Source organism: Saccostrea cucullata, unplaced genomic scaffold (genome assembly GCF_032062105.1).
Source record: "Saccostrea cucullata isolate Sc308-1 unplaced genomic scaffold, CSIRO_AGI_Scuc_v1 ctg2305, whole genome shotgun sequence".
In the NCBI taxonomy this organism is placed as follows: Eukaryota; Metazoa; Mollusca; class Bivalvia; order Ostreida; family Ostreidae; genus Saccostrea; species Saccostrea cuccullata.
Window position 1 is genome coordinate 93,342 of NW_026929684.1, and position 23,763 is coordinate 117,104.

General features: G+C 31.8%; 2 protein-coding genes and 1 long non-coding RNA gene across 5 annotated transcripts; 2 read left to right on the plus strand and 1 right to left on the minus strand.

The window, feature by feature from the left end:
- The first annotated feature begins 3,081 nt into the window (after positions 1-3,081).
- Positions 3,082-12,604, plus strand: LOC134281806 (uncharacterized). 2 transcript variants are annotated; one of them, XM_062764239.1, is made up of 5 exons: positions 3,082-3,403; positions 3,625-3,691; positions 9,449-9,522; positions 11,011-11,205; positions 11,331-12,604. In XM_062764239.1, the coding sequence occupies exons 1-5, from the start codon at positions 3,394-3,396 to the stop codon at positions 11,402-11,404; spliced, it is 420 nt and encodes a 139-aa protein (XP_062620223.1). In that variant the 5' UTR covers positions 3,082-3,393; the 3' UTR covers positions 11,405-12,604. The 2 variants fall into 2 exon arrangements, with proteins under 2 accessions (XP_062620223.1, XP_062620224.1); XM_062764240.1 differs by having other exon boundaries at positions 3,628-3,691.
- On the minus strand, positions 4,709-6,613 carry LOC134281805 (uncharacterized). The gene is made up of 3 exons (XR_009995175.1): positions 6,109-6,613; positions 5,413-5,484; positions 4,709-4,951 (listed from the first exon to the last, which is right to left on the minus strand). It is a non-coding gene; the product is annotated as an uncharacterized LOC134281805 (long non-coding RNA).
- Positions 12,605-12,812: 208 nt separating the features above from the next.
- On the plus strand, positions 12,813-23,561 carry LOC134281811 (uncharacterized). 2 transcript variants are annotated; one of them, XM_062764245.1, is made up of 8 exons: positions 12,813-13,875; positions 14,106-14,169; positions 16,459-16,532; positions 18,340-18,534; positions 18,666-18,728; positions 18,970-19,135; positions 20,319-20,382; positions 23,161-23,561. In XM_062764245.1, the coding sequence occupies exons 1-8, from the start codon at positions 13,866-13,868 to the stop codon at positions 23,524-23,526; spliced, it is 1,002 nt and encodes a 333-aa protein (XP_062620229.1). In that variant the 5' UTR covers positions 12,813-13,865; the 3' UTR covers positions 23,527-23,561. The 2 variants fall into 2 exon arrangements, with proteins under 2 accessions (XP_062620229.1, XP_062620230.1); XM_062764246.1 differs by lacking the exon at positions 16,459-16,532 and having other exon boundaries at positions 12,821-13,875.
- Positions 23,562-23,763: the final 202 nt, after the last annotated feature.

A 23,763-nucleotide genomic window follows, 5' to 3' on the forward strand; every position in this document is an offset into this window, starting at 1 on the left:
TTAATTAGATTCTGATAAATAATTTGCCCATAATTTGGAACTTTTTAAATTTACTTTCTCAATAACATAAAATATTATTTTAGAAAAAAAAACCATTGAAAATACAGCCCAATGATTTGTAAATGCCTGTCCCCCCCCCTCACCATCACACACACACACTCTCTCTCTCTCTCTCTCTCTCTCTCTCTCTCTCTCTCTCTCTCTCTCTCTCTCTCTCTCTCTCTCTCTCTCTCTCTCTCTCTCTCTCTCTCACACACACACATTTTTTTTAAAAATAGACCTAGATGGCAAAGTTATGTTAAAACATCGTTTATTATGAAAGTTTGAAATTTGTTCCTGTACTAAACATCTTATTGAAAATTTCTACATTCACATTGGGTTTGCGTCACCCATTATCATATTTTTAGATGTCCACTCGGCACACCTCGGCCGATTCATACTTCATCTAATGAATGAGATTATTTAGCACATGTATGCTGACGATGCAGTGTGGTCAGTTAAAATCATTTGTGTTTTAATTGGATTATATGGATTATATTTCATGAATTCGTTGTCACAACCTATGACATTCGGTAAGTACAAGATTTAGTATACATTGCATAAGAATAAATAAATACAAATGGTTAGGTTGAAGTTCAAAAAGGGTCAAAGATCATCGCATGCCACAGTCGACAAATTTCACATTGTCAAGTTATCTCCCGTTGCCGACATTCAGAATATACACTATTACAGGCGTAGACCCAGAATTTTTTTTCGGAAGGGGGGGGGTGTCACACCTCATTCAAAAAAAAAATCCAGCCCAAGATTTCCCGAGAATCAAATAAAAAAATAATAATAAAAACAATGATGGTGGGGTCCCTGTTTTCTAAGGGGGAGGATGTCCAAAGTCATTTTTATTCTCTTCAGTAAATAGTCTTATCTAAATAACTGCAAATTCAAGGGGGGAAGGGGGTGTCTGATCTCCATAGCCACTGACTCCCTGTAACCTGAAATGACAAATGATCTTATGACTCCATAATAGTAGAAAATTTTTCCATTTGACTATATATACATATTTTGTTTCCTGTGTTTATACATGTATTTCTGTTTGTCCGTTCACAGAAACTTTAACCTTGCCCATATTTTAGTTTAAAGTGGATTGGGCTATACACATGGCTTCCACCTTTCATAGGTAAATTTCCTTTGGCAAAACCTTTTAATGGGTACCACCAATTTTGACCTCTTGATCTCTTGACCTTGGAGTTTGACCCACTTTTACAAGAAAAATACCTTAAACTTGGCCTAATTTAAGTTTTGAACAGTTGGTGCTAGGACTTTCATGCTTAACATGTGTAATCATTGTGAACTTTCAACAGGTATAAATATTTTTGACCTTGACACTAGAGTTGAATCCAATTTAACTTTAACCTTGGCAATGACTTTTGAACAGGTGAGGAAGTACTAAGAATTTCTCTCTTATTTCACATGTGTATTCCTTGTGACAAGACTTTCCCTTTGATACCAACAATTTTGACCCTTTGACCTTGATCTTGGAGTTTGACTTACATTTGAGAAACTTCAACCTTTGCCAAAAGCTGCCATAACAGTTGCTGTCACAACAAACAAACAAATTACTAAAAAAAAAAACACAGTATACATGTACATATTTTATATTCAACAGATATACTTCTGGTCATATCTCAAGTTCTCCCTTGAATCAGACATGGTGATATAAATATTTTGAAAATAATTATTGTAAGAGTTGAAAAGGTTGTGCATATTGAAATATACTAAGCTCTGCGGATGAATTAGATATACCAGTTTAGCTTTATTTTGCTACCCAAAGCACCTTGATTAACTATTTACAAGCATACTGTTTTCTGAAATGTACTGCTTTCTGTCGTCCATCTGTTTTTCTGCAAACTTGTCACATTCTTAACTTCTGAATTAAGAACCACTGAGCCAGTTTCAACCAATTTGCATCTAAATATGCAGGGGACTTTTTCCAACATAAATCTTCTTCTCAAGAACAGCAAGGACATTTATTGTCCCCCATTTTCGCTAAAGGTAGGACACATTAAATCTTATTTGTTTGTCAGTCTATCCATCTGTCACAATAAATTTAACCTTGGTCATCATGGTCATATATTTTGAATGAGAAGAGACGGGACTTTTATATTAAACATGTGTATTAGTATTTAATGGAACAATACCATTCTAAATACACTATGATTTTTATTACCCATGACCTTGAAGTTTGACCTACTGTCATGAACAAATTAATTGTTTTAAATTGATCATTTTGAAAGATAAATGAAAGAGAGTTCATATTACCTGTGATAAGACCTTTCCAAATGTATCATGACTTTTTGACTCTGTGACCTTGACCTTGAAGTTCAACTTACTTTTCAATAATGTTGTATTTTCTTTTGATTGAGAAGAGATAGGACTTTCATATTTCAAGTGTACATTACCCATAACAAGATGTTTCCCAACATGCTATGATTTTTAACGCCTTGACCTTGATGTTTTACCAAAATTTCAAAAGAGTGAACTCTCCCAAAAAAGGATTAGGCCACTGTGTAAAATGAAATAGGAGTTTAGGGAAGACGGGCTTTTTGCATAAAAAACATCATTCTTTCTCGATCGATCCTGCAGTCCTAGTGTGTATACAAAAATCCAACGACCCTTCGACATTACGTAATCGCATGTTTCGGTTTATATGTATTCATGTGAAGTCTTAGAACACTTACAAAAAAATGTTTAGAAATCCGATAGCGCACAATAAATTTAAGCGTTCAGGGGCTCTTGCGCCAAATATTCTCGTTTTACAGTACTAGATCACATTTTTAAAATGTTAGCTTCATAAGACTTTTGTCTTCAATCAGAATTTTTAACAAAAGTATTCCTAAAAGACCAATGTCAATGTAAGTACATTTGCAATTTTAACTTTCATTTTTATTCAAAAAGTGGATACCCATGATATCAAATGATATACAAAAGTAAAGAGTTTCATTTACTGTTGGAATGGTTGTAAAAATATATATTATATAGCAGAAATCGTGAAGTGGTAAAAAAAAAAGCCATGATTTGGTTTTTAAATTAAAAAAACCTATAGAAAGAGTTGACTGAAAGTTTAAAACAATCGTTAAAGAAGGAAATCATTAATTTGCTGGCGGCGTGAATGAAGAGCAAAAAGTTAAAGTATATCTTTTACAGGTCATCTGTCTCTCTCTCTTTCAAATGCTCGAAAAAAATTAATTTAATTGGATATTATGAAAGAGTGAAAAAGTTAATGTTTTAGTGACCTTGTATGAATAAATGCACAATGAAAGGAAGAAGATAGTCATGTCATATCCGCTCGTTGTTGTGTTGTGTGAGACTTTTCAGTGCCCGGAAGCTTAAGAGTTTACAATGAATTGCAGTAAGTTTCCATTTTTTTATTTATTGTTACATTTTATTTCTATTAAGTATAATTTATCACATCAGATGACGATAATCTATTTTAAGATTGAATGATTTATTTATATGTACAAGTATATTTCTTTGTTTTTCATTAAAATACATATTAAAATGTTTTGAATTTTTCCTGTGTATGGGTGTCCCTTTTGACTTTTAATGAACCCATTTTATGAGATTTCTTAGTAGTTTTCTTGATGTTTATCACAACCATGTGGCCGATCCTTTACACTCATGTCTGCGGAGAAGAAATGTGAGTAGACAAAAAGTAAATTAATGTATTATGAACGAGTTAGGCATATTTTTATATTTATATCTGTACACATACATGGTAAGATGATTTAAATGTGCATTTATTTTTAAATTTCCCCTAGACTAAAAAATTTAGTTTTTACTTGATAAACGAAAACAGTAGCAGATGACCTCGTTAACAAAGAAGTATAATTTACATATTTTATGAATTTACATGTCACAAAGTCGTCAGAATCTTCAATGCATATTTCTATCACTTTGTAATGCACCCACTATACACAGGCAACTTAGCCACATATGATTCTCATATGAGTATCATATGATTCTCATATGATTGGTTTCATATGAGAATCATAGAAAAAGGGCATCATATGTGAATCATATGAAGCAAATCATATGATTTACATATGATCCACATATGTAAATCATATGAAAATAACTACATATGATTTTCATATGAATGATTTTAGTGTGTTTCAAGCCATTTACATATGAGAATCATATGAAAAGGGCGTCATATGTAAATCATATGAAACACTTATGTGTTCTTTTTCAATATTTGTCACATTCTTGTACACATTTAAAATTCAGATATTTCTGCTTTAGATGAAAATTCATTACATTACAATGATCTATCGTCATTGGTTAAATATTTTAAAATATATTAAAATGCTTACACAACTTTTTTGATAAAATTATTTTCATCAAGAGAAATAACTTATTTTTCACAGTGTACATTCTAAACAAGAAAATATACAAACAAGTCAGTAGCATTTGTCGATACATGTATTTAACATATTCTAACATGAGTACAAATTATAAGATTTCAGCAAAATGATTTAGTAGTTAAACATGTATACTGTACATGTACAAATGAATAACATAATTAGTTCATGTATAAAGATACCATATGACATGAAAGTGTCCAAAGCAAAATTTGAAATATCAGCAATAACATTTGTCATGTATTCTCTATTGTAAATTTATGAAAAATCAAGTTATTGATTATTCCAGCATACTGAAGAATATGGGAAATTTTCACAGCTCAAATTCAGACAAGATTGTGTACATCCTCCCCATTTCATAATTATTTCATATATTTCCTTGTTCTTTTTCCTTCTGTATCTTTCAATTTTTCAGTTGTCCTCCCTTTGATCTTCCATGACCATTTTGAAAATCTCTTTGAACTGTACCGTACCAAAAATGAATATCCACCACTTCTCCTCTTCCTGAACAATTTCTTTGTGGCACAGAATGGTCTCTACAAAAATTTTAAAAGTAAAAATAAAATAATTCTTAAATTCTATGAGTTATAAAATTTACTTAGGTATAATCAGCAAACAAATGTATGCCCAATTCACTGACATAGATATAATACAAGATAAAACTAACGTTATATATGTTATACTAGGTGTTTTGAGGAATCCTATGATGTAATTTGCAAAACAATTACACTTTTGAAAGATATGCTTCATAATAAAATCATAAAAAGCATTTTTTTTTTTGTTATTTTGACAATTAAATTTGGAAATGTTCAAACAGTATATATTAATTCAGATTGTCAAAAAATTAAGAAGATTCTGATACAAATACATGTATATTATTTTTGGACAAAAAATACTACAGACAGGTAGACAGGCAGAAAAACAGACATTGTGAGTCCAAGATATCCCAAACTTTTGGGAAGACTATAACAAAGTTTATTTAACAATGTGTAGTTACCTTAACTTTGAAGCAAGCCTTGGATCTTGGGATTTGTTCTTTATCTTATGGGAGGCTGACTGCATATTGAACCTGTAAGACAAATACTCACAGTCTCACACAGTAGATATTTTCTAAGAATACATTTAATTAAAACTTAAACTATTAAAAAGAGAGAGTACCAGTTTGTAGGTTCTCTATAGTCTTAAATATATCTATAATATAACATTTAACCCAAAACTATACTGTAGGCACACGCACCATTCACTAGTGTTGGGTGGAAAAAATAATTGTCAGTCAATGAATACATAGATGTAAATATTCAATGGATTAGCTAGCTGATGTTCTTTCAACACACATGCACATGTATTTTTATACCTTTAAAGTTGGATGTCACGTGCTGTTATAAATTTTTAGTTGAAATTCAAAAATCCAATTTATCCCCCCCCTCCCCAAAAAGTTATTGTATACTATATAGTTTCATAGCCTTTACAGCCAGCAAAATCTATTCATACTTTGCATATTTTAAGTGCACTGGATTAAAATTCTAATGTAGAATAAAATTTCTAGAGTATTGAGTTGAGTTGAATTTATTTTTGATGAAGCCATGCAAACAATGTAGAATTATAAAAGAACAAAAAAAATTATAAAGAAATATTTTGTCATAAAGAGACATTACAGATACTTTGATTTTTCATTGCAAGCATTTATTTTTACCTTCAATATTGTGATGATGCAATCGTCTGTCAAATCAGCTTCAGGATCAATCGCCAGTCTTCTCAGCTTCGGGCTCTTTGGACTGAAAAAAAAAAACAGCACTGTGATACTGAACTCAAGTTGCCGAATGCATCTATAGGCCATAAAAACAAACATTTGTCATTAAGTTAAAGAAGGAATCCGGGTTTGATAACGATCTCAACATACATAACGCCAACTGACATACAAGGTTTCTACTTTCACTTTCATATCAGTACGTAACAAAACGAAAACAAATTCAAGTTTTAAAAAGTAGTAATGCCTTTAGCCTAACATGTAATGCTTACATTCATTCAGAAGCAAATTTTATCCAAACTTACTTACAGATCACGAACGTTAGGTTTACGAAATGCATTGATTTAACAATTACATGCATGATGCAAGTGATAAGAGTATATAGAGAGTTTATACGCACCTGTATGTAACCATAATGAAATGATATTTAAACAATATGAATCAAAAGTCTTTAAAATAATATTGTTAGGAGATCACTTGCCTTAAAATTCCAAACACCCAACACGTCTGCTGCAGCAGTGACGTCAAAAATGACGTATATTTTCATCCCATAAAAGAACAAACCGACCCGGAGAAAAATACGGAATTATTTTAATTTTACTTAGCCAAACCCAAAAGATTTAAAATGAAAAGCAAATTAATTTATTCTTTATCTATTTTGTCTGAGAAATGCATTATAACAGAAAAAAAATTGTGAAAGGTTTTTTTTAGAAGGAAAAGGGGGGGGGGGGGGGGTAGGGTAAACAGAGTAGAACTTTACATATAATTAATATTACTAACAAATTCTTTTGAATTAATGTACATTTAAATTTATCTTTTGATAAATATTATTATTATTGCAATTTTACTTCAGTATAACAAGGACAGATACGTGAACACTGTTTCATATGATTCTCATATGATCACCGTTTCATATGATTCTCATATGATCACAGTCAAAACATTCGTATGAATTTTACCTGAGTATAACAAGGACAAATTAGTGAACATTGTTTCATATGATTCTCATATGATCAGTTTCATATGATTCTCTTATGATTATTGTCAAAATATTCATATGATTCTCATATGTAGTATCTTTCATATGAGAATCATATGTATATTACTTCATATGATTTACATATGTGTAATCATATGATTCTCATATGATTTGCCACATATGATTCTCATATGATTCTCATATGATCCACATATGATCCTCATATGAAAGGCAATGCATATGTGGATCATATGTGGCTAAATTGCCTATTTAGCACGCTTCGTGCCAATTAGGAAACAAAACACATGACAGTCGACGTCAAGAATCACTTAAATTATCATGAATGTATTTTTGTCGGTTGTAGTTATGAGGAAGTTTTTTAATCAAATGAAATTTTTCCCAATACATTTAGAAGGATTTGGCATTTGATAGTACTATTTATACCATTTGTGTTAAAGAGACAACGTGACGCACCAAAGGGAAAATGACAAAAGTAGAATTTTTGCGTGTCCCTTGAAAAGTTTGTTCAATTGTTGAAGCATTAGATTTCAGAAAAATATAAGTTTCAGAACCTTAGACATCTATTTGTTTGGAGAAAAATATAAGTAAAAATAATTTCAGTATGCCACAGAACAATACTATTGCTTTTCTTCTTCCTCCCTATTGTACGCGCGCGCAGAAAAGTTGAATAAGTTTCCATGGTTACCATGGTCTCAGGTACCAAAGAATAAATGTAGGTAGACTAAGAATTTTGATAGAATCTCTTTAAAAAGTTTTTAGTACATATTTTTCTCATTTGCATGGTCCCATTGAATGTTGTGTACAATTTTGAGCTGAGAAGAAAAGTGGAGTGACCTTGACATACAAGAGAACAACGAAACGAAAGATATAACCTTCTTGTATCTTATATTGTTTTTAGCTCACCTGAGCAGAAGGCTCAAGTGAGCTTTTATCATCACATTTTGTCCGGCGTCCGTATGTCCGTCTGTCTAGCTTTCCGTTTGTCTGTCTGTAAACTTTTCACATTTTCGACTTCTTCTCAAGAACCCCTAGGCCAATTTCAACCAAACTTGCCACAAAGCATTCTAGGTTGAAGGGGATTCAAGTTTGTTCAAATTAAGGGCCACGCTCTCATTCAAGGGGAGATAATTGGAAATTAATGAAAATTTTATGGTATGTTTAAAAAATCTTTTTCTCAAGAACCACTGTGCTAGGAAAGATGAAACTTATGGGGAAACATTCTCAGGTAGTGTAGATTAAATTTGTTCAAATCATGACCCCCGAGGGTAGGACAAGGCCACAATGGCTGACCAAAGTTTTACATCGAAATATATAGGAAAATACTTTTAAAATCTTCTTCTCAAGAATAACAAAGCCATAATTGATCATATTTTTATGGAGGCATCTTCAGGTAGTGTAAATTCAATTTTGAACAAATCATGACCCCCAGGGGTAGGGCAGGGTCACATTGGCCAACCAAAGTTTAACATAGAAATACATAGGAAAATTCTATAAAAATCATCTTCTCAAGAATAACAAAACCATAACTGGTCAAAGGTTTACTTTAGGATTTAAACTTTTCAAAAAAAAATAACCAATTTCTACATTTTTATTCCTAGCCACAATGCTCAGGTGTGCGAAGTGGTACATGGGTCTCTTGTTTTCTTTTTTTTTCTTTCTTTTTTTTTTTTTTTTTTTTTTTTTTTGCTTTACAGTACAATTTCCTTGTCATGTATTCGCTATTTAATCACAATCTTCATAATTTTTTCTCTGTATGACGAGCTGTCAAGGTAGAAAAAGGGTCAGAAACAGTCCCTAGTCGTCAAGCAGACTGAATTTCTTAACTTCAATAAATAGCAAAAGTTTTCTGGATACTGAATTAGTCGCAAAATTTTTCTGTCTAAACCCAGATCTCTTTAGGTAGGTCCTCTCAAACCGCTTTGACACCCTGGTGTTTTTTAAGTTGAAGGTGGGAAATTTTGCGGGGATTTTTTCTTTTGGAAGGACAATTGAAACTTCAGACTCCTGTGGTTTCACAAGTTTAGAGCAGAGTAGACTTGTGGATGAATAAAATAAAAATATAATAAATATAATGATATATTGAGTATAATTAAAGACGATTATATAACTGTATTCATGTTCATTTTATATATGTGTATTTTTTAAGATGATATAATAGATTTTCATTTGAATTTACACAGTTGGTTTTAAATTTATTGAAAAAATAACATATACATAGAACGAAATATACTTTTCCTTCATATTTTCTTAATCTATGCTTGAATTGCACACATTTTTCTATTCTAGAAGTTGCATACAAGGTGTAGCAGATCTTTATAACAAACTTACTAATGGATCAATGTGTTTAAACGCAACTTCTGGTATGTATATCTTATGAGCCAACAATAGTTTTGTTTTCAAAATTGTGTACATGTATAACATTGTATTTAAAGGATGCTTAAAGTTTGTCAACACATTTTTTTTCTCATTTAAAAAAAAAATTACTAAATTACAGTGGTTTTTATCTTCCTTAAAAATGTTTATAAAAATATCATGTCAAATAAATACACGAAACAGGTATGTCATTTAAGAGGAGCCAAAGGCTCAAGTGAGCTTTTCTGATCAAAATTTGTCCGTTGTCTGTCGTTGTCGTCGTTGTAGTTGTTGTTGAAGTCGTTGTTGTAAACTTTTCACATTTTCATCTTCTTCTCAAGAACCACTGGGCTAATTTCAACCAAACTTGATACAAAGTATTCTTGGGTTAAGGGAATTCACGTTTATTCAAACGAAGGGGCAGGCCTTTTTCCAAGGGGAGATAATTATGAATTAGACAAAACATAATGGCATTTTTAAGAAGTCTTCTACTGAAGAACCACTGGGCCAGGAAAGATAAAACTCATGTGGAATCATCCTCAGGTAGTGTAGATTCAAGTTTGTTCAAATCATGGCCCCCGGGGTAGGGTGGGGCCAAAATGGCCAATCAAAGTTTTACATAGGAGTATAAAGGGATAATCTTTAAAAATCTTCTTCTCAAAAACCACACGACCAGGAAAAATGAAACTCGTGTGGAATCATCCTCAGGTAGTGTAGATTTAAGTTTTTTTTCAAATCATGACCCCCGGGGGTAGGATGGGGCCAAAATGGCCCATCAAAGTTTTACATAGGAATATGATGGAAAATTCTTTAAAAATCTCCTTTTCAAGCACTTCGAAGCCATGATCAGTAATATTTATATGAAATCATCCGCATGTAGTGTAGATTCGAGCATGTTCTAATCATGATTCCCTGGGAGGGGGTTCAAATTTAAGCCCCCACCCTCACCCCTACTCCCAACCTCAGTAAACTTTCAGTTCTGATCTGATATTTGCTTTTTCCTGGCCGATGTGCTCAGGTGAGCGCTGTGGGCCCTGGTCCTCTTGTTAATATTGGAATGATTAACAAACAACAGTTAGTCTCTAAAACGAGGGAATTAGCTTGTCAACCAAAATGAACATAATTAATTCATATTACATGTACCTGCTTGTAAACATGAAGCGAACAGAATTGCTTAAACATAATATTTATTTTCTTTTCATTTTTTTAATCTTTGTCATTAATTAATGACAGTGATAATGTATTAATTAAGTATTGGAAGATCAATACAATTATCTTTGATAATAATCCTCTGACAAAGATAATGACGACTCTGGGTTTTCTCCCTCGTCGCAAAAACTGTTAAACAATTGTAGGTTTTATTCCCTGCTTGTACTTTTACAGACATTGTGTTTAAAAGATATAATTTCTTTCTTCATTTAGTTTTGTTTACTTCGGCGAAAGTGTGGCTCTGGTGTTCCTTCAGTTATAAATTTCTGATTTTTTTTTCATTTTAGTTGATGATTTCAAACAGGATGTGAAATGCTCTCTCTGTAAATGGACAGAGTCAAAAACGACAGATAACTATATCCTTTTTCGAGTAAACTGTGCTGCGGACACGGTCCTGAAACTGGTCAATAAAATGAATACCAAGTGTAATTACAACGAGGAAAATGTAATAATCGAGTGTGAAATGGACCAAAAAACAATAGGTATGCATTTTTCTGTTTTCTGCTTAAAAGAGAATTGTGTAATAAGACATATATGCATTAACATTATACTTCTATGAGATAAATATTTTAGAGTTACTTGATTTATGAACTGAATACAATTTCAGAACCATTAAAAAGTTGTATTGTCGGCCAGTGTCTCAAACAACAGATTCCCGGATTTACAAAAGGTATTGGGTAATGATAATTTGTGTATGTAGCCATACGGTTGTGCATTTTTAGATGTATAAATGAAAAGAAGTTTAACCAAACAACTGCTTAAACTATTAGGAAAATTGTTTATTCTATATCTCTTTTTTATCAGAAAAGTAGTTCTGATAATTAACATTCCTTTACAGGGTGTTTTGCGTGTGCGTGTGTGGGTGTGTGTTTGTGGAACCAACTTATGCTTTTGTTTAGAATTGTTTGAAAATCCATGTTCAATATAGGATTTCATGTTCCTTCATACTTTTTTATTATCAAACCGGTATGAGTATATGTACTTTCAAATGTCTGGTTTGATCAAAGATTTTCAAAAAAAAAAAAGAAAATTTATCTTTATAAAATATTATTTTTGACAGAGAAATAAATTTAACTTTATACCTTTGATTAGATACATTTACAGTTGTTACAACTTAGATAGGAAAAAAAAAACTAAATGTATTTTTTTCCTTTCAATTTCTAACTCGGTTATATTAGAAATGGAATTGTTTAATTCACCTTTAAAAATTTGCTTAGTCTGTGCAAAACATAATCAGAATACTGAGTATAGAATATGAAAATTATTCAGTAAGTGGTATTTTTTGGATAGATGGATACAGAATTACTTAAAGTCATATACGCTATATGAACGCCGAATTTTGTGTGAAAAATGATTAATGAAGTGTAATGAAAAATAATACTTTTCACGAATTTTTACTGTAGATGTCGTTGTAATAACAAAACAATTAAACAATATCTAGGAATTAAGAACTCAGTCTTTTCATGAATATTGATGAAGGAAGTGCGTAAACAGTAGGCCTATATATAGAAACACATGTCCACGGGAAATCACAGACAACGAGGTATGTTGCATTTTGACAAAAATTATTAATATAAGGTTAATATGCGTCAAAACAGAGAAGATGGTTGATACTTTATACATTAAAAGATAAGTACCGTTAAGTAAGAAGCTTGCCATCCACGTCAAAAGTGAGTAGTATCTCAAACGGCCTATCTTGTTTTCTTTACGCCACGTGTGTTTATCAATCTAAAAGTAGCGACGGCGTCACGTGATGGATTTATTTAAAAATTGCTATTTTTCTTTCCTTTCAGGATAATTAAAAAATTATTATTTGATAACTTTGTAACGCGTTTAATTCTAATGGTGTAATTTACAGTATTTTCGTAACTTTTATTGATAAACAAATTATATCAATTTCCAATCGTATTTTAAATGGCGCAAGTTATAACGTGTATCTTTTTAACTTTGACAATTCTATATACGTATTTAGCGCAAAAGCAAGTTGGAATGCATTGGCGTAAAAAAATTTTAGCGCTTACACTTGTCATTAAAATATATAAATGTAAAGTTAAGCACGGAAACAAAGATATTTATAAATCAGCTAAAAAGTGAAATATTCTTGTTCGAACAATTTTATCAACGTTTATACACCCTTTCCGAATCACAAACATAAATTTTACTTTCAATTAAATTTTGAATATATTATATATACAGGGGACATGTCCACTACTAATGATACGACTTTTCTGAATGCCTATTACTGCTTACAAAAGATTATAAGCAAGATATACAATGTCTTTCAAGCAAAAGTATGTCTGAAATTTCATATACATCGTTAGTAGCCTGTGCTGTTTTTTTTTTTTTAAATTATAACTGAGTATCTTCGTTCGTATGTAGAAAATTTGTCGTAAAAAACGAAAGTAGGAAAGTCCAATCAGCACAGCATACCAATAGTGCACAAATAAAAACAAAGAAAGACAATTGTTATTTAATGACATAAGAGCAAATTATTTGCTACGGTTTCTGTAAATAGGTATAAGAAATATTGGAGTTGCAATCATAAACGTCATAAAGGTATAGTATCAATATAACCTCCTAGGAAAAAATATATCTGAAATGTCTGGCATTTGACGCTCGCGCTTGTGTTTTAAATAGATTCAATTTTCTGCTACATACTGTATAAATCTCAATCCTTGAACAAAAATACTCTCAATCATCTTTATGCACCCCTCCAACACTTCTGTCGACATTGTTTACGTATTTGCTAATGTTATATGTACCATAAATTTCGAACCGAAAAAAGCTAAATCCGGCTTCCGGTTTACCACGAGTACGCCCCTACTTTTAATTAAAAAACGTGTAGAAAGAGTTGGCTGAAAGTTTAAAACAATCGTTAAAGAAGGAAATCGTTAATTTGCTGGCGGTGTGAATGAAGAGCAAAAAGTTAAAGTATATCTTTTACAGGTCATCTGTCTCTCTCTCTTTCAAATGCTCGAAAAAAAATTAATTTAATTGGATATTATGAAAGAGTGAAAAAGTTAATGTTTTAGTGACCTTGTATGAATAAATGCACAATGAAAGGAAGAAGATAGTCATGTCATATCCGCTCGTTGTTGTGTTGTGTGAGACTTTTCAGTGCCCGGAAGCTTAAGAGTTTACAATGAATTGCAGTAAGTTTCCATTTTTTATTTATTGTTACATTTTATTTCTATTAAGTATAATTTATCACATCACATGACAATAATCAATTTTAAGATTGAATGATTTATTTATATGTACAAGTATATTTCTTTGTTTTTCATTAAAATGTATATTAAAATGTTTTGTTTGATGAATTTTTCCTGTGTATGGGTGTCCCTTTTGACTTTTAATGAACCCATTTTATGAGATTTCTTGATAGTTTTCTTGATGTTCATCACAACCATGTGGCCGATCCTTTATACTCATGTCTGCGGAGAAGAAATGTGAGTAGACAATAAGTAAATTAATGTATTATGAACGAGTTAGGCATATTTTTATATTTATATTTGTACACAGACATGGTAAGATGATTTAAATGTGTATTTATTTTTAAGTTTCCCCTAGACTAAAAAAATTAAGTTTTCCCAGATAAACGAAAACAGTAGCAGATGATCTCGTTAACAAAGAAATATGATTTACATATTTTATGAATTTACATGTCACAAAGTCGTCAGAATCTTCAATGCATATTTCTATCACTTTCTAATGCACCCACTATAGCACACTTCGTGCCAATTAGGAAACAAAACACATGACAGTCGACGTCAAGTATCACTTAAATTATCATGAATGTACTTTTGTTGGTTGTAGTTATGACGAAGTTTTTTAATCAAATGAAATTTTTCCCAATACATTTAGAAGGATTTGGCATTTGATAGTACTATTTATACCATTTGTGTTAAAGAGACAACGTGACGCACCAAAGGGAAAATGACAAAAGTAGAATTTTTGCGTGTCCCTTGAAAAGTTTGTTCAATTGTTGAAGCATTAGATTTCAGAAAAATATAAGTTTCAGAACCTAAAACATCTATTTGTTTGGGGAAAAATATACATTTGTAAGTAAAAATAATTTCAGTATGCCACAGAACAATACTATTGCTTTTCTTCTTCCTCCCTTTTGTACGCACGCGCGCAGAAAAGTTGAATAAGTTTTCATGGATACCATGGTCTCAGGTACCAAAGAATAAATGTAGGGAGACCAAGAATTTTGATAGAATCTCTTTAAAAAGTTTTTAGTAAATATTTCTCACATTTGCATGCTCCCACTGAATGTTGTGTACAATTTTGAGCTGAGAAGAAAAGTGGAGTGACCTTGACATACAAGAGAACAACGAAACGAAAGATATAACCTTCTTGTATCTTATATTGTTTTTTTTAGCTCACCTTAGCTTTTCTCATCACATTTTGTCCGGCGCCGGTATGTCCGTCTGTCTAGCTGTCCGTTTGTCTGTCTGTAAACTTTTCCCATTTTCGACTTCTTCTCAAGAACCCCTGGGCCAAATTTAACCAAACTTGCCACAAAGCATTCTAGGTTGAAGGGGATTCAAGTTTGTTCAAATTAAGGGCCACGCTTTCATTCAAGGGGAGATAATTTGAAATTAATGAAAATTTGATGGTATGTTTTAAAAAATCTTTTTCTCAAGAAAAACTGTGCTAGGAAAGATGAAACTTATAGGGAAACATTTTCAGGTAGTGAAGATTCAAATTTGTTCAAATCATGACCCCCGAGGGTAAGGCGGGGCCGCAATAGCCGACCAAAGTTTTACATCGAAATATATAGGAACATTCTTTTAAAATCTTCTTCTCAAGAATAACAAAGCCATAATTGATCATATTTATATGAAAGCATCTTCAGGTTTTGTAAATTCAATTTTGTTCAAATCATGGCCCCCAGGGTAGGGCGGGTCACAATGGCCGACCAAAGTTTTACATAGAAATACATAGGAAAATTCTATAAAAATCATCTTCTCAAGAATAACAAAACCATAACTGGTCAAAGGTTTACATCAGGATTTAAACTTTTCAAAAATAAACCAATTTCTACTTTTTCTTCCAAGCCACAGTGCTCAGGTGAGTGATGTGGCACATGGGTCTCTCTTTTTTTTTTTTTTTTTTTTTTTTGCTTTACAGTGCAGTTTACTTGTCATGTATTCGCTATTTTCTCACAATCTTCATAATTTTTTCTCTACTATGACGAGCTGTCACGGTAGAAAAAGGGTCAGAAACAGCCCCTAGTCGTCAAGCAGACTGAATTTCTTAACTTTAATAAATAGCAAAAGTTTTCTGGATACTGAATTAGTCGCAAAATTTTTCTGTCTGAACCCAGATCTGTTTAGGTAGGTCCTCTCAAACCGCTTTGACATCCTGGTGTTTTTTTAGTTGAAGGTGGGGAAATTTTGCGGGTTTTTTTTTTTTTTTGGAAGGACAATAGAAACTTCAGACACCTGTGGTTTCACAAATTTAGAGCAGAGTAGACTCGTGGATTAATAAAATAAAAATATAATAAATATAATGATATATTGAGTATAATTAAAGACGATTATATAACTGTATTCATGTTCATTTTATATACATGTATGTGTATTTTTTAAGATGATATAACAAATTTTCATTTGAATTTACACAGTTGGTTTTAAATTTATTGAAAAAAAAACATATACATAGAAAGAAATATACTTTTCCTTCATATTTTCTTAACCTATGCTTGAATTGCACACATTTTTCTATTCTAGAAATTGCATACAAGGTGTAGCAAATCTTTATAGCAAACTTACTAATGGATCAATGTGTTTAAATGCAACTTCTGGTATGTATATCTTATGAGCCAACAATATTTTTGTTTTCATAATTTTGTACATGTATAACATTGTATTTAAAAGATGCTTAAAGTTTATCAACATTTTTTTTCGCATTTTCAAATAAAAAAATTACCATGGTGGCATATTTATGCCATCCACATAATTTTTTGTTTACATAAGATATCGCGTCAAGTCAAGATAACAATCTCTTCAAGTCATGATAACTTTCAGGTTTGTCGACAGACGCCGACTTTTTTTTTCTTGTTCAGTCAAGATAAGCTATCAAATTTTGTTGCAATATCCATCTTGACATGACTTTTAGTCAAGATACAAGACAAATTATTTTTTTTTGTCGAAATAGCTATCGCAAAAATACGATAGCTTATCTTGACTAAACAAGATAAAAGTCAGTGTTTGACGACAGACCTGAAAGTTATCATGACTTGACGAGACAGTTATCTTAATTTGACATGATGTGGTTTTTATCTTATTCTTCAAAAATGTTTATAAAAATATCGTGTCAAATAAATACACGAAAAACGTATGTCATTTAAAAGGAGCCAAAGGCTCAAGTGAGCTTTTCTGATCAAAATTTGTCCGTTGTCTGTTGTTGTCGTCGTTGTAGTTGTTGTTGAAGTTGTTGTTGTAAACTTTTCACATTTTCATCTTCTTCTCAAGAACCTCTGGGCTAATTTCAACCAAACTTGATACAAAGTATTCTTGGGTTAAGGGAATTCACATTTATTCAAACGAAGGGCCAGGCCCTTTTCCAAGGGGAGATAATTAAATTAGAGAAAAAATAATGGCATTTTTAAAAAAACTTCTACTAAAGAACCACTGGGCCAGGAAAGATGAAACTCATGTGGAATCATCCTCAGTAGTGTAGATTCAAGTTTGTTCAAATCATGACCACCGGGGTAGGGTGGGGCCAAAATGACCAATCAAAGTTTTACATAGGAGTATAAAGGGATAATCAAAAATCTTCTTCGCAAGAACCACACGGTCAGAAAAGATGAAACTCGTGTGGAACCATCCTCAGGTAGTGTAGATTTAAGTTTTTTCAAATCATGACCCGGGGGGTAGGATGGGGCGAAAATGGCCGATCAAAGTTTTACATAGGAATATGCAGGAAAAATCTTTAAAAATCTCCTTTTCAAGTACTTCAAAGCCATGATCAGTAATATTTATATGGAATCATCCACAGGTAGTGTAGATTCGAGCATGTTCTAATCATGATCCCTTGGGGGTTAAAATTCAAGCCCCCACCCCACCCTCACCCCTACTCCCAACCTCAGTAAACTTTCAGTTCTGATCTGATATTTGCTTTTTCCTGGCCGATGTGCTCAGGTGAGCGCTGTGGCCCCTGGGCCTCTTGTTAATATAGGAATGATTAACAATCAACAGTTAGTCTCTAAAATGAGGGAATTAGCTTGTCAACTAAAATGAACATAATTAATTCATATTACATGTACCTGCTTCTAAACATGAAGCGAACAGAATTGCTAAAACATAATATTAATTTTTTTTAATCTTTGTCATTAATTAATGACAGTGATAATGTATTAATTAAGTATCTGAAGATCAATACAATTATCTTTGATAAAAATCCTCTGACAAAGATAATGACAACTCTGGATTTTCTCCCTCGTCACAAAAACTGTTAAACAATTGTAGGTTTTATCCCCTGTTTGTACTTTTACAGACATTGTGATTAAAAGATATAATTTCTTTCTTCATTTAGTTTTGTTTACTTCGGCGATAGTGTGGCTCTGATGTTCCTTCAGTTATAAATTCCTGATTTTTTTTTAATTTTAGTTGATGATTTCAAACAGGATGTGAAATGCTCTCTCTGTAAATGGACAGAGTCAAAAACGACAGATAACTATATCATTTTCCGAGTAAACTATGCTGCGGACACGGTCCTGAAACTGGTCAATAAAATGAATATGAAGTGTAATTACAACGAGGAAAATGTAATAATCGAGTGTGAAATGGACCAAAAAACAATAGGTATGCATTTTTCTGTTTTCTGCTTAAAAGAGAATTGTGTAATAAGACATATATGCAATAACGTTATAATTCTATGAGATAAAAATATTAGAGTTACTAGTACTCGATTTATGACCTGAATACAATTTCAGAACCATTTAAAAGTTGTATTGTCGGCCAGTGTCTCAAACAACAGATTCCCGGATTTACGAAAGGTATTGGGTAATGATAGTTTGTGCATGTAGCCATACATATTTTTTAGATGTATAAATGAAAAGAAGTTTAACCAAACAACTGCTTAAACAATTACGAAAATTGTTTATTCTATATCTCTTTTTTTATCAGAAAAGCAGATCTGATAATTACATGTAAATTTCCTTTATTATTTGTGTGCGTGTGCGTGTGTGGAACCAACTGATGCTTTTGTTTAGAATTATTTGAAAATCCATGTTTCAGAAAATGGGAACGTTGTTACCACATCCAAAGAAGTTACCATTAATCCTGGATATATAGGTCCTGCAGTTGCAGGGGGCATCTTTTTGGGTATACTCATAGGTGTTTGCTCGGCAGCTTTTGTTAATTCTAGAAAAATCAAACCGACAATTTGCTGTCAAAAATTGTGGTAAGTTATTTTTATTTTGTTTAATACTCTACAGTGTCTTCATTTTCGACAACACTATGTATAATTTTGAAATCAATTTACTATAATGCTGAAAGGAAAAAGAAACTTATTAAGTTAATAATAATGTTATAAAAAATTACGAAAAATAGTAAATGTATGTTTTGGTTACTGTGGAATTAGTATTAAAAAATTACCAACAATGAAAGGTATGACATCACATAAGAATAGTGATAAAAACTGTAAACATGAGTTTTACATGTACTACGGCCGTTTTGCCAACAAATTTTGTAACTCAGGTTGATACTGTAGAGTGGTACACATTTTTTCTGCTATTTACATTTATTTTGAATTTATTGTATTTACAGCACGGCTAAAATAAGTTTTATGTACAACAATAAAATAAACAGCTGGTTGTGCATTTTTTGTGAACTTTATACCATTGAATGGCTTATCTGTGTTAAGGAACCAAAGGAAAGAGTTTCTTGACCAATTGTAAAGGAAAAGTAGACGTGTAACGAGAACAGGTCAAACGAAACTTTCTATCTAAACCCCCCATCACAGATACACACGTGTATAAGCAATATACATGTAGCTATTTGTGAAAACGCTTGAAAACAGTATGCAATCATATTTGTCACTTTTATAAGAACACTAATAATCAGAAAAACCGATTGCGCTAGATTGTCTGCGCTCTTGTCCACTTTACATAGATGTTACTCTAAATTTGGTATATGAGCACTTAATCACTGAGTTAATCTTTAATATTGACCATGCTCAGTCTGGTTGGGTATGTCAGACATTCTCAGAAACAATCACAAACCTATTTCACTGCTCCTACACAGTCAAACTTTACCTACAACTGAAAGGTTCAACAACGCCAACTATACAAATTTTCTTTAACTTTGAAAAATGTCTCGTATTATTTCTTAAACTTAGATCAGAGAATCGTAGGACGAATTTTAACAAATAAGGCTTAATATTTGATAATAATGTTCGAGTAAAAAACAATTAAACAATTTAAAAGTCACTTTAAAGCATATCCGAAGGTTAATAATGTTCTTTTTTTCCTTTCAGTATATGTATACATTTGGATTGATAGTTATATTATTATACTTTATTTCTGAATGAAATATTTTTCTTGATTCATTGTTATTTTATTTCATTTCCTGTATAAAATATAAAGCACTGAGAGATGTTGTTCTGTCTCATCACTGACGTCTGCAAGAAATTCAGATAGAGGAGAAAATGTAAGAAAAGGCGCATTCTTCAATCTCATATTCAAGCTTGGCTTCTTTTGTACATAAAATAATAAAAATATTTATTACGTAAATTTATTTGTTGTGAAATTTTAAGAAACATACTGGGTTTTTTTAGTACATGGGTGGTTCGATAAGTACTGCAATAATTATACAGTATATCTTTAAAAAATGAGGCATCTGATTTAATTTCTCACATTTAAAAAGTTTTATTTAAGAGCTACCAAATATAGAAAATCCCATGAATTCACCAATGAAGAAATTCACTTTTAAAGAAAACATGTTATGAAATCTTCCAAGAAGTTGAAAATACAAGCATATTTGAATCTGTGCTTTTTAAATAAACCGCCAAAGAACTCATATTTCAAATATGATTTTTATATGTACAAAACAATGATATTTAACGCTGCATACTTTTCAGATAGATTGACAATTTTATTTAAAAGAAAGGAGAGCTTATACATCGGTCAATTTGGCCGATTGAAATAGGGCGGGGCACCCAAAAATCGATATCATGTCCCAGATGATGTTTAAAAATGTTAAATTTGCCAGGAAAGACATTGTAAACATTCTAAACCTATTATCATCACAGCATTTTGAAGAATTCTGACAAAATGAACAAGAGGCCCATGGGCCACATCGCTCACCTGAGTGACTTTGGCCTTTCTGACATTAAACAGACAATTCTAAAATGATATGATTCAAACAGTTTAGAATTTACACTCTCTCAGGATGCTTCCACATAATTTTCAGCTGTTTTCGTCTTCTTGTGCTGGAGAAGAAGGTTTTTACATTTTTTCCCCTTAAATATTTCCATATAAAACTTGGATTCCCTATTGTCGACCTGTCCTACCCCCAGGGGTCATGATTTAAAAATTAAGAATCTACACTACCCAAGGATGCTTTCACATAACTTTCAGCTTTTCTGGCCCTGTGGTTCTTGAGAAGTAGCTTTTTAATTTTTTTTTCCCCCTATATATTTCTATGTAACATTACCAAATCTGTTCATTATTCAAACAAGTTTAATTTGTTGTACTGGTTAATGAGGTAAAGTTAAAACTATTTTCTTATGAAAATATGTTTATTAAAGCCTCCAATATTTCCAAATATTGAGATTATAAATATTTCCCCCATATATTTCTGGTATGCATGTTTTAATTTGGTTGCTTAAAGAGGATAATAATTCACTGCTTTCTCCTACAGGATGGCGGCTAAGGGGAATAACTCAGAGGCAAAATATGTCAAAGGAAAACAATCTATTATGGCCCCGCCCTAACCCTTGGGGTCACGATTTGAACAATTTAGAATCGACACTACCCAAGGATACTTCTACATACATTTCAGCTTTTTTTTGGCCCGATGGTTCTTGAGAAGAAGAATTTTTCATGACTCAACTCTATTTTTGTATTTTCTTGATTATCTCCCCTTGGAAGGGAACTTGCCACTTCCTTTTCACAATTTTATTTTCCCTTCACCCAAGAATGCTTTATACCAAGTTTGCTTAAAATTGGCCCAATGGTTCTTGAGAAGAAGTCGAAAATGCAAAAAGTTTACAGATGGACAGACAGACATACGGACTACAGACAAAATGTGATCAGAAAAGCTCACATGAGCTTTTAGTTCAGGTGAGCTAAGAATATAACAATATTTCTATCAGAAAGGTGCTCTTTTTAGAAATGCCTTAGAGAAAACATCCGTTAAATGTACCAACGATCTATTTTAAAGACAATTTTAAAAAAAAAGATTTTATAAACCATCTTGTTGAATGACAAAACATAAGTGCAATTTTTATAGCCGAGAAATAAGAATTAGAATTAGAATATATTTCATTAGTTTTTATGTATTCATTGTGGTCCATTTACACATGTACATACATTCAAACGAAACACCAGCCATGGTAACTTTTATGTTCGAATTGCACAAAGGAAAATTAAACAAATTTCTGGCAAAGGTTGTCGAAATATCTGTGAACAGGGTATATTTCATGAGCCTGACAACACAGTTGCATATAATTAAGCTTAACAAAATGAATAAGAATTTGAAGAAAAGAAAGTATACAAAACGTTTCAATCACCCATATTAGCTAAATCGCAGTCAATTTAAGATCTTTTAATTCCCAAAACACATAAAAAAAACAATCAAAGGAAGATTGTACAATGTTGTTATGTCATGGGAAATTATATTTATCAGTGTCTTTGAGACATCACCAATGATGAATATGCTGTGGTTTTCTCTTCATGCATACAATGTACAAAGATCTAAGACACGTGTGAAAGGTAACAGTGAATGCCTGAAGATATTAGAACTATCAAAAAATAAAATTAAACTTCTTTTCCTTTTCTAGATGACATTTTGCATTATCTATTGAACAAACCTCGTAATATTCTCTCCCGTTAAACGAGATGGTTTTAAAAGATTACGATCTACAATACCATATTTGTATTGTGATGTTGAAGAAATAAACAAATAGGACTTTCCGTGATTTTTTCAAAAAGACAATTTTAAACTTTGATATGAAATATATGAGGGAAACGAATAATTATCAAGCTCAAAAATAATAATAATTTTTAATGCGAATGCAAGAACCAAATGGTTAATTTTGTTGAATCAAAAGAGACATGCTGTATTGTATGTATATTGTATAACCACAAATAATTAAGCTGTTATATACTATCAAAAAATGTCACCATTTTTACATAACTAGACATTTATTTGATGTGTGCATTTTACACTTTTTACACGCCTTTAGTTATGTTTTCAATTTTGTAGGCATCTGCAGCTTCATCTAGACCAGTGGAGATGTCTGTATATGAAGCCATTCCTGACAAAAATGTATACGATCATTTACACGAGAAACCGAAAACAACCCCAAAACCAGGTCGATATTCAACAATGAAAGAAATTCGTGAAATTCGTCAAACAATGACAGATGAAACTTTTCAACCAGTAGAAAAAGAAAATGTTAAGCTTGGTGTTAAGACAGATGATGAAAATAAAAATAACACATTCCAAATACGACAACAATCAGCTGAAGGCGATGATGATGGAAAAAGAAATTTAGATGAGATGCAATCAATGGGTCCTTATTTTATTCTTGAAAAGACATGTCCGGAAGAAAAAGATGTAATAAATTAATGTTAAATCAGACAATAAATTAATACAACAACGAAGCTGGATGTACGAATCGTTTAAAGTCCTATAAACTGTATTTATAATTAGTCAATCAAAACGTTAAGTCCTAAGTGCAATAATTATGAAACAAGGACATCAAATCATTTCCATTTCTTAATTAAAAGCCTTTTCTACACCGCACACAAAGGAGTTCTGATCCTTTGGTATTATTCTGCAGTTAGACTGATCTGCCCTTGAACC